The 10,520-nt window shown below is 39.8% G+C and overlaps 1 protein-coding gene across 2 annotated transcripts; it reads left to right on the top strand.

Moving 5' to 3' along the window:
* Window positions 1-931: 931 nt before the first annotated feature.
* On the top strand, window positions 932-10,421 carry PSMD10 (proteasome 26S subunit, non-ATPase 10). Of its 2 annotated transcripts, none has more exons than XM_005227878.4 (5): window positions 932-1,115; window positions 3,401-3,499; window positions 4,596-4,742; window positions 4,838-5,004; window positions 7,872-10,421. In XM_005227878.4, the coding sequence occupies exons 1-5, from the start codon at window positions 1,002-1,004 to the stop codon at window positions 8,023-8,025; spliced, it is 681 nt and encodes a 226-aa protein (XP_005227935.3). In that variant the 5' UTR covers window positions 932-1,001; the 3' UTR covers window positions 8,026-10,421. The 2 variants fall into 2 exon arrangements, with proteins under 2 accessions (XP_005227935.3, NP_001039871.1); NM_001046406.2 differs by having other exon boundaries at window positions 957-1,115; window positions 4,838-4,925; window positions 7,872-8,259.
* The last annotated feature ends 99 nt before the right edge of the window (window positions 10,422-10,520 follow it).

Here is a 10,520-nt window from a genome sequence, read left to right as displayed (position 1 = left end):
CCTGTTCTACACTGTAACAGGGTAAATATAATCAGTCTCTTTCTTGAGTATATTCTTATCATAACTTAGCTGTGGTATGATGCCAGTCTGGATATCCCCTATAAAGGATAAGCCGTGCATTTCTTCTGCTGTGGCACTATTTAGGATTCCCATAAATAGAAACACTACTAGATTAATAGTCTAGCAAAACTTCGATGTCACCTTTATTATCATGATATTAAAGAGTCAACACTATAGACAGTGTCAAGATGACCCTCAAGTTGTTATGTCACCACGCCATGGACTCCGTGAGATCTCTTAGATATCAAGTGGCTCCTATGGCATCACACCCTGCCTTTGGCATCACCCTGGCACATCACCTTAGTGTCATATGCCATCACTGTTGTGGCAGAATTCTGCCCTAATGCCACTCCACCGAAATGTCAGCATAATTAACCCCTATTTCCTTCCAATCCTTTGGCAGCGGCAGGAGCGATGGGGAGGGTGGCCACAGGCACTGGTTCGAGCTCAGGAGGTAATACTCAGCTGCTACCGTTTTCCCTTCCGCTTACCACTGCAGATCAGGGCCCCCAGGACCGGACTTTTTGGCTCCCATAACTCTCTTGCCATGACCCCGCACCCATTTCGCGTCACTGACTTAGTGTCCCAACAGCGACCACCCACCCCGGTTCTACACGAAGCCGCTCCCCATACCTGACTCCATTCTCCAGCTGTCATCCTGGGCCAATTCCACCGGCCACTTGACTACGGAGGCTGCAAGGGACCCTGGGACTCGTAGTTCCGCGCCGCTAGGGTCAGAGTCGGGGAGAGTGGCGAAGGCGCCTCCCCGCCCGGAACTGCGCTCAGACTGCAACTCCCAGAGGCGCCCTGCGATGGGAAAAGCAAAGGAAGAAGAGAGGATGGTGATTGGTGGAGCTCTACGGGCTCTTTTGATTAGCGCTCGGAGCCTGCGAAGTGAGGAGGTGGTGGATCTGGCTGCACCGAGATCCTGGGAAAGCGAAATGGAGGGGTGTGTGTCTAACCTAATGATCTGCAACCTGGCCTACAGCGGGAAGCTGGAGGAGTTAAAGGAGAGGATCCTGGCGGATAAGTCCCTGGCCACTAGGACTGACCAGGTAAAGCAGCGCTGGACCCTCTCCGCAGGCGGCGGCGGCGGCGGCGGCGGAGACAACGTGGCTGCACAGCCCTGCCCAGTCCAGGGGGAGGCCGGTTCCGAGAGGGCGGGATTCCCGCCCGCGCCTCCCCATCCTTACCCCTGGGTCACCTCAGGACTCGGGATAGAGCGGCCCAATCTAGCCCCGCAAACTGCCAATGTTTCCCCCCCTCCCCCTTTGGCCCGGTACTTAGCTTGCTGTATTTTGGATATTTCTAGAACGTTTAGCTCATTTCTCAGAAATGCCCAATCTTTGAGGCATCTGTGAGAAGGAAAGTTTTTGGATTTTTGAAATGGATTTCTTTGCTTTTATTAGTGATTTTATTCGAGGCAACATGTGTAACTGAACGCCTCTTCTGTGTCAGGCAGTTACTGGAAGGAGCAGACGTGGATAAAATAATCCCAAATCACGTCCGATTCTAATTGTGGTATTCTTCGGGAGAGAAGTTGACGTGGTGCTTTCAGAACATATCATGGAAGGACCTGATTTAATCTGGCTTAGGAAAGCCGAATGTTGTAAACCTAAAGACTTTGCAAAGGAGGGAAGATTGACTGTATCTTGAACAATGAGTGAGGTTTCCCTGGAGGATGAATGGGCAGTTTAGGCAGAAGCGAAACAAAAGAGAGTGGACCTTGGGAATGTTTCTTTCTGCTCTCCTACTTAAAGAATCCTCATGCTTTCACCCTGAGTTTCTAGAAAGGTTCATGGTGCCCTCAGTAAGCCAACAAACATTTATAGATTGCTTCCTGTTTGACAGGCACAGTGCTAAGCACTAGCAAGATAATGTCACATAATTAAAAATCTCCATTTTGTGTCTTTGGGAAGAGAATTAGAAGTCGGGAGGCTTCTCTGGAACTTTCCTTTGCTGCTCAACCTGAAAAATCCCTTTGCCTAGTTTGCCTTTAGTTTGGTCTGGTAATGTTTAATACTTTAGATTTAATTTAACAAAATTAAGATTTAATAATACTTCTAACCATTCTTCATCAAGTCAATGGCATAAAAAAGGGAGAAACTATTCAGGATCAAAAGACTTAAGAAACAACTGTTGGAACTTGTGGATCTTGTATGGATCCTGATTGAAAACAAGCTAACTGCAAAAAGACATTTGGGATACTGTTGCGCAAATCTGAATACAGATTGGGTATTTGATGTTATAAAGGAGTTAGAGTTAATTTTAATCAGTGTAATAGCTATGTAGTAAAGTATTTTTATGGAGAAGGAAATGGCAGCACAGTATTTTTGCCTGGGAAATCCCATGGACAAAGGAGTCTGGCAGGCTACAGTCCATGGGGGTCACAAAAGAGTTGGACAGGACTTACGGACTAAACAACAACAGAGTGCTTTTTAGACACTCAAATATTTAGGGATGAAAAGTCATGATATTTAAGATTCGTTTTTTAAAATCTCTTTAAGAAAAAAAAAACAGATGAAGCAAATATAAGAAAACATTTGTACAATGTAAGTGATTGGCCTATTTTTATATGAATTTGAAATTTTTGTAATAAAGCTTATAATACTATTTTCTTTTACCCAGAGCTAAGAAATATAGCAGTCACTGCAAAAAAAAAAAAAGAGCGAGAAATTCTTATTGAGAAACATGACTAACTTCTTTCTAGCTTATTTTTTTTTTAAATAATGTTGCTTTCTAATTCTGTGTGTGGTATGTTTTTAAAATGGCTGTATAGGGAATCTCAACTAGTTTTATGAACATTTCCTTTCCATAAGATTCACTTGTTCTTTCTAGAGCATCTAGAAAATTCAGATGTGTCCTAATTTCACCATTTACTAGCTATGTGACCTTGGACAAGCTGCTTACCTTGAGGAATCTTAGTTCCCTGATCTGTAAAATGGGGATAATATATACTGTATAGGATCATGGGAATTACAGGAGATGATAGACATAAAATTTTTAGCACAGTGCCTGACATAAAAATATGTATGTAGTTAAAGCTCTATTTCTGCCAAAGCACTGAAGTAAGTTTTTTGCTCTATTGCTTTCATGGGTCTATTCTACCCAGAATTACCTACATTCATCAATGTATTCTCCACATGGTACTAAAACCTTAGGCTCTCTTATATAGGTAATGTAGTTTAAGGTTACCTACCTGAGGATCCAGTCCTCTCCATTTCTTGTTTCCAAACCGTATGTTCACTGGCTCAGGATTAATATGTTCTGCTTTCTCGTCTTAGTTCTTTTATTTCTTTTCAAGAATGTTGATCTTACTGCTTCTCTGTTTCCCGTGTAGGACAGCAGAACGGCGTTGCATTGGGCATGCTCAGCTGGACATACAGAAATTGTTGAATTCTTGCTGCAACTTGGAGTGCCCGTGAATGATAAAGATGATGTGAGTACTAGGCGGAGTTGATAAATTCCCTGTTATCTTTAGAGTCCAGACTGGTGTTTACTGAAGCCCAAGAATTAAAGCCACAAACAAATTTTAACCTTTATGACTAGGAAGTTGCAGCATGGCGCCAGTGACCAAATACAGGACTGGTGGTTGCATTATTTCAGAATGTTCATTTTGCCACTCATAGCCTGTAATTTAAGGTAAGCCTGCAGATCAAGGCTTATTGCAATGACCTCTAAGAGACTACAAACCCTTTTTTATTATGTTAAAAACTTTTTGGTGAATAGTGCCTAGATATTAGAATGAGGGCCTAGAACCTTTTTTGTTATATAGAGATTTAGTGCAATGGTATTGGTTATATTAGAGTAAGACTTCTTGCAGGAGACCCCGGTTCGATTCCTGGGTTGAGAAGATCTGCTGGAGAAGGGATAGGCTACCCTCTCCAGTATTCTTGGGCTTCCCTTATGGCTCAGCTGATAAAGAATCTGCCTGCAATGCAGGAGACCCGGGTTCTATCCCCTGGAGAAGGGAACGGCTATCCACTCCAGTATTCTGGCCTGGAGAATTCCATGGACTGTATAGTCCATGGGGTCGCAAAGAGTTGGACTCAACTGAGTGACTTTCACTTTCTGAAGAATAGGGTGAAAACTTTGTAAACAGGTTCCTTTTCAAGGATGCTTGAGGAAGTAATATTCATAATGGCAAAAAAAGAAAAATAATGGAGGAATAGTTGAATACAGTATGTATATCCACATAATTGTATGCAGCCAATAAAGTTATGATTCCAAATGACAGAAAAATTCCTACAACATGATGGTAAGTGGAAATTGTGGAAAATACAACTCAACGAAGCTTAATATCCTACGATCCCTATTTAAAAACACATTAGACTTAGGTAGTCTCCATGTTACAGAATTATGGATGCTTTTCTTTTGTATGTATCTGATTTCCAAATATCCTGCAGTGCTTAATGAGGGAAAGAATATATTTTCTTAAAACCATTCATACACAGCTTTGTAAACCCTGTCTTAATGTTAGCGTTAATCCCTGTGACTTTTCTCCCTGGTTTGTGTTCTGTCCACCTCTTTTATAGGCAGGTTGGTCTCCTCTTCATATTGCTGCTTCTGCTGGCCGAGATGAGATTGTCAAAGCCCTTCTGGGAAAAGGTGCTCAAGTGAATGCTGTCAATCAAAATGGCTGTACTCCCCTACATTATGCAGCTTCCAAAAACAGGCATGAGGTAGGGTTCCATTCCTAGGCTTCTTGAGTTTTAAACCTCTACGCAAACACAAATATTAACAGATATCTGCACTGTTTTCTTTTACATCTTCTCAGATTGCTGTCATGTTACTGGAAGGTGGAGCTAATCCAGACGCTAAGGACCATTATGAGGCCACAGCAATGCACCGCGCAGCAGCCAAGGGTAACTTGAAGATGATTCATATTCTTCTGTACTACAAAGCTTCCACAAACATCCAAGACACTGAGGGTAACACTCCTCTGTAAGTGATGAATAGCAGTCATTTGTATTCTACCTGACATTAGCCCTCTTGCACTAATTCTTACACACCATTTTTTTAAATTCTGCTTATAATACATCTTTATGGCCAAACAAAAATTGAAAGTACACAAAAGTATAAAGATAAAAATTCAAAGTGCCTATCGTCTTGCCACCCGGAAATAACCACTGACAGCATTTTAATGTATTTCCTCCCTGTCTTTCATATGTAAATATGCATACTTTACCTATGCTTTTTTTTTTGTAAAATTGGAACCATATTGTGTATGTAGTTTCATATATTGTGCTTTTTACCTCATAGTGTAATCATTTTCCAATGTTAATAAATATTTGATTTTGAATGCCTATACACAACACTATTTTATGCCAGAATTTAATAATTCCTCTATTCCTGTATATTTAAGCTTTTTTGAGTTTTCCACTATTATAAATAATGCTACATTGATCAAACGTTATACGAAAACCTTTGGCCGTATTGCTGATTAGTATCTTAGTGTAGAACTAGAATTGCTGGGTCAACAGATACACATTTTAAAACAGTTGCTGTATATTCCAAAATTACTTCCAGAGGAGTTGTATTATTGCCTCCTCCCAACAGCAGTTTGAGAGTGCCTATTGCCCCTTTCCAACACAAAAATATCCTTTTCTTATAGGGAAAATGGTGTTTCAGAGTTGTAACTTGCATTTTCTTACTATCAAGGAAGCTAAACATTTTTAGTGCCTATGACTATATTTCTTCTCTAAATTATAGCTTTCTATATCCCTTTCTCTGTTTCCTTTTGGAAAATTAATTTATTTTTACTGATTTGTTTGCATAGCCTTGACATAGTACAAATATTAACCTTCTTCCGTGCTAGTTGAAAATATTTTTCCCAGTTTGTCTTTAAATTTTATTTTTTTGAAATGACAGAAGTTTTCAACTTCTATATAGTCAGATCTATTAATCTTCCCTCATAGCTAGAAAGTGCTTCCTCACCCTGAAGTTAGATATTCACCTGTATTTTGGGGCTTCCTGGTGGCCTAGATGGTAAAGAATCTGCCTGCAATGCGAGAGACCCAGGTTCAGTCCCTGGGTCAGGAAGATCCCCTGGAGAAGGGAATGGCTACCCACTCCAGTATTCTTGCCTGGAGAATTCCATGGACAGAGGAGCCTGGCAGGCTACATTCCGTGGGGTTGAAAGAGTCGGACACAACATAGCAACCAATATATTTTCACACGCTATAATCGAGAACTCAGGCATTTTCATTGCAGATCCAGTCTCTTTATATTTATTGGGCTTCCCTGGTGGCACAAACGGTTAAGAATCTGCCTATAATGCAGGAGACCCAGGTTTGATCCCTGAGTTGGGAAGATCCCCTGGAGAAGGAAATGACAGTCACTCCAGTATTCTTGCCTGGGAAATCCCATGGACAGAGGAGCATGGTGGGCTATAGTCCACGGGGTAACAGAGAGTCAGACACAACTGAGTGACTAACACTTATTATACTATGTACACTTAAGTCACCTGTATTTTATTGCTGTTTTACGAAAAAAACATTGTATTGGTTTGGTTTAACTTTTTTTATGTATTTACTTTAATTAAAGGCTAATTACAGTATTTTATTGGTTTTGCCATACATCAACATCAATCCGCCACAGGTGTACACGTGTTCCCAATCCTGAACCCCCCTCCCACCTCCCTCCCCATCCCATCCCTCTGGGTCATCCCAGTGTACCAGCCCCAAGCATCCTGTAGTTACTGCTTTTCATTTAACTCACATGCATCTGGCACTGATTATGTATGATCTGAAGCCATCCTCTACCTTGATATTTCTTCTACAGTACTTGGCCACTTTTATTCCTTATTAAATGGTGACTTTTTTGAACCAGAAAATCTATGAGTCTTCTTTTTAGTCCAGAGTAAGATTCAGTGTTGTTTTCTTAACTCTTTGTTTTAAAATTTTTCTCTGTAGTTCTGTGTGGCTTTATTTAGAAAAACATGCATGTTCTAGCCCTTTTCTCCAAATAAGAAAGGGAGGGTGGCCTGGAGGAAATTTAGGAGTCACAGGCAGTGTTGGGTCCTGGGAAGAGCCAAAGATTAAGGAATAGTTAGATGCTATTTGCTGTATCCAAAATCAGCCACTTAACAGCTATATTAAATATTTGTATTAAATAACTTGGAGAAGTTACTTAAGTTTCCTGAGTCTAATTTTCTTATCTGTAATATGAGATATGTAAAATTCCTTCCTCTCTAAGGTTAAATAAAATAACATGTTAAGTGTATAGTACTCTACCTGGTAAACTGTTAAGTGCCTCACAAGGTCCCCACCTCTACCCCTGCCCAACTCACTGCTCAGCCATGTTGTCATCATATACAAAGACTTTAACCTCTGTCACAATTTCAACTGTAAAATGGTGATAATAATACCTTGCTAACTTACAGAGTGCCTATAACAATCATATGATATAAAAAATTTTATAGACTGCTTTTCCAATATTTAAACCACACAAGTTGCTATTAGCAGATTATATATAGAGGTTTTTCTGAATTCTAATCCAGAATTATTGTATGTGTTTGGTGTAACCTACTAATCTCCATAAATTGAGGGCATTGTTCCTTAGGCTGGCATTTAGATCACTTTTGTTGTAGTAGGGTCAGAATTGTTATTTATGATCTGAGATTATAAAGCTATATTCCACTGAATTTTAACTTATATACACTCTTCTCCATGGAAATAGATTTTCCTTTCAAGATTAAATAACTTTCCAACATCACACGACCATATGCAGTTTAGACTACCTGTCAGGGACTCCTAAACATTACATAGAATTGGAAATGATTAATCAATCTCTGTGGTCCTTGATTTCAGACACTTAGCCTGTGATGAAGAGAGAGTGGAAGAAGCAAAATTGCTGGTGTCCCAAGGAGCAAGCATTTACATTGAGAATAAAGAAGAAAAAACACCCCTGCAAGTGGCCAAAGGTGGGCTGGGTTTAATACTCAAGAGAATGGTGGAAAGCTAAGCAGCTTGGATTTAGTCTTACTTTGTTTTGTGGCTGTCCCCTAATGTACTGGTAACTAATGTACTTGTGCACAAGACATCATCTATGAATGATGAAGTTTTTTCATCTCCTAAGTCTTGTAAACATGTTTACTATTGTTCCTGCTGAGTTATTTGTTCTTAGCTTACAACTTGCTTTCCAGGCATTGAACAACTGTTGACATTGTTCTACTCTAATATATTATTCTGTATTGAATTTTGGTTACGTCTGTGCAAGTGATTCTGTGGCTATTGTGAGTCTTAAGCACCCTATCACACACCCTCTATCCCCCTTTGAGGCAGAACAACCCCAGGAGCACCAGGCCAATTGTTCTGCTAAATGTTTCTAGGTAGATTCTAGAATGTTCCTCCATACAGTTAAAACACATCATAACTCATTTTTCAAGATCACTCAGAAGCCTATGCCACATATTTCTGTTTTTTCCGACAATACGGTTTAATTTGTTTTTGTTATCGGAAGAATACTTACATCTTGTGAGGACCAAGTTTTCGATTCGGGGATGCTGTCCAAGTTTGGCATTCAAGTACCAGTGTCTTTTTTAATGAGCTATTTCCCTCCAAAGTAAATTTAAAAAGAAAATTTTAAAGTACCTATATTAAATCACACCATATTGAAAAGAATGTCAAGTTTGTTACCATGATGTATAACAAAAATGAATTTTTATTTGTATTTCAGCAGCTAAAAGAATAAAATGCTGAATCTCCTGATTCTTCTTTCAAATCAGTTAGATACTCACTTAAGCCTTTAAAGGCTTTATAAAGATACTTTCTTAATTTTTGGTAACTCTAAAGTCAGTAAAATTAGTGAAGCTTGAACTGCAGCTAAAATATGTAAAAATCTTCTGAATTGCTAATTCAATTGGAGCAACAGAAAATTAATAAGTATAAACTTGATCTCAATTTAGGGAAACATTTTAAATGATTCAGTTCAGTTCAGTTCAGTCTCTCAGTCGTGTCCGACTCTGCGACCCCATGAATCACAGCATGCCAGGCCTCCCTGTCCATCACCAACTCCCAGAGTTCACTCAAACTCATGTCCATTGAGTCGGAGATGCCATCCAGCCATCTCATCCTCTGTCATCCCCTTCTCCTCCTGCCCCCAATCCCTCCCAGCATCACAGTCTTTTCCAATGAGTCAACTCTTCGCATGAGGTGGCCAAAGTACTGAGAGTTTCAGCTTTAGCATCATTCCTTCCAAAGAACACCCAGGGCTGATCTCCTTTAGAATGGACTGGTTGGATCTCCTTGCAGTCCAAGGGACTCTCAAGAGTCTTCTCCAACACCACAGTTCAAAAGCATCAATTCTTCGGCGCTCAGCCTTCCTCACAGTCCAACTCTCACATCCATACATGACCACAGGAAAAACCATAGCCTTGACTAGACGGACCTTTGTTGGCAAAGTGATATCTCTGCTTTTGAATATGCTATCTAGGTTGGTCATAACTTTCATTCCAAGGAGTAAGCGTCTTTTAATTTCATGGCTGCAGTCACCATCTGCAGTGACTTTGGAGCCCCAAAAAATAAAGTCTGACACTGTTTCCACTGTTTCCCCATCTATTTGCCATGAAGTGATGGGACCAGATGTCATGATCTTCGTTTTCTGAATGTTGAGCTTTAAGCCAACTTTTTCACTCTCCTCTTTCACTTTCATCAAGAGGCTTTTGAGTTCCTCTTCACTTTCTGCCATAAGGGTGGTGTCATCTGCATATCTAAGGTTCTTGATATTTCTCCCAGCAATCTTGATTCCAGCTTGTGCTTCTTCCAGCCCAGAGTTTCTCATGATGTACTCTGCATATAAGTTAAATAAGCAGGGTGACAGTATACAGCCTTGAAGTACTCCTTTTCCTATTTGGAACCAGTCTGGTGTTTAAATGATTACTAGCCATAAAATCTAATGAACTCCAAGTGACTCTTCTAATTATTTTTATTTGAATTTTATGCTGCAAATAGTGCTTGAAATAAGTAATCCAAATGAGTCCACAACCTTCAATTAATTTGGGGTCAGAAACTTAATGAATGGTATCTAAAATGGGTTTTGTAAACATAAATGTGTTGTTGATATGCAAAACCCTTTTACGTAAGTATTTTGAGTGCTGAGCTTTACAATTATTAATCAGGGAAGCATATTCTTATAGAACTAGACTTTGTTTATTGAATGCTAGAGATAGAATTGATGATGGGAAATAATTTCTTTCTAACGTTTTTTAGCGTGATCACAGAGTAAAGTTGTATCTAATAGAGCCTGTTAGGACTGAAGGTATTCATAAGTGCTGAGTCTTTTTGTCTGAGTTAGTAGGTTTTATGAATGTAAAAGAAAACTCATCTTAATTCTTTAATAAACAATACGGATGAAACCAAGCCTCATGTAATTTGTATGCCTTTGGCATTTTATTCTATTTTATTTTTTTGCCTGCATCATGTGACACATGGGACCTTAGTTCCCTGACCAGGGATCCA

Source organism: Bos taurus, chromosome X (genome assembly GCF_002263795.3).
Source record: "Bos taurus isolate L1 Dominette 01449 registration number 42190680 breed Hereford chromosome X, ARS-UCD2.0, whole genome shotgun sequence".
NCBI lineage: Eukaryota > Metazoa > Chordata > Mammalia > Artiodactyla > Bovidae > Bos > Bos taurus.
This window is presented reverse-complemented; position numbering and strand designations above follow the sequence as displayed.

Coding starts and splice junctions, on each gene's coding strand:
- PSMD10 (XM_005227878.4), top strand. CDS start 1,002: ATGGAGGGGTGTGTGTCTAACCTAATGATCTGCAACCTGGCCTACAGC. Junction 3,500..4,595: donor CCGTGAATGATAAAGATGAT/GTGAGTACTAGG, acceptor CCTCTTTTATAG/GCAGGTTGGTCTCCTCTTCA. Junction 5,005..7,871: donor ACTGAGGGTAACACTCCTCT/GTAAGTGATGAA, acceptor CCTTGATTTCAG/ACACTTAGCCTGTGATGAAG.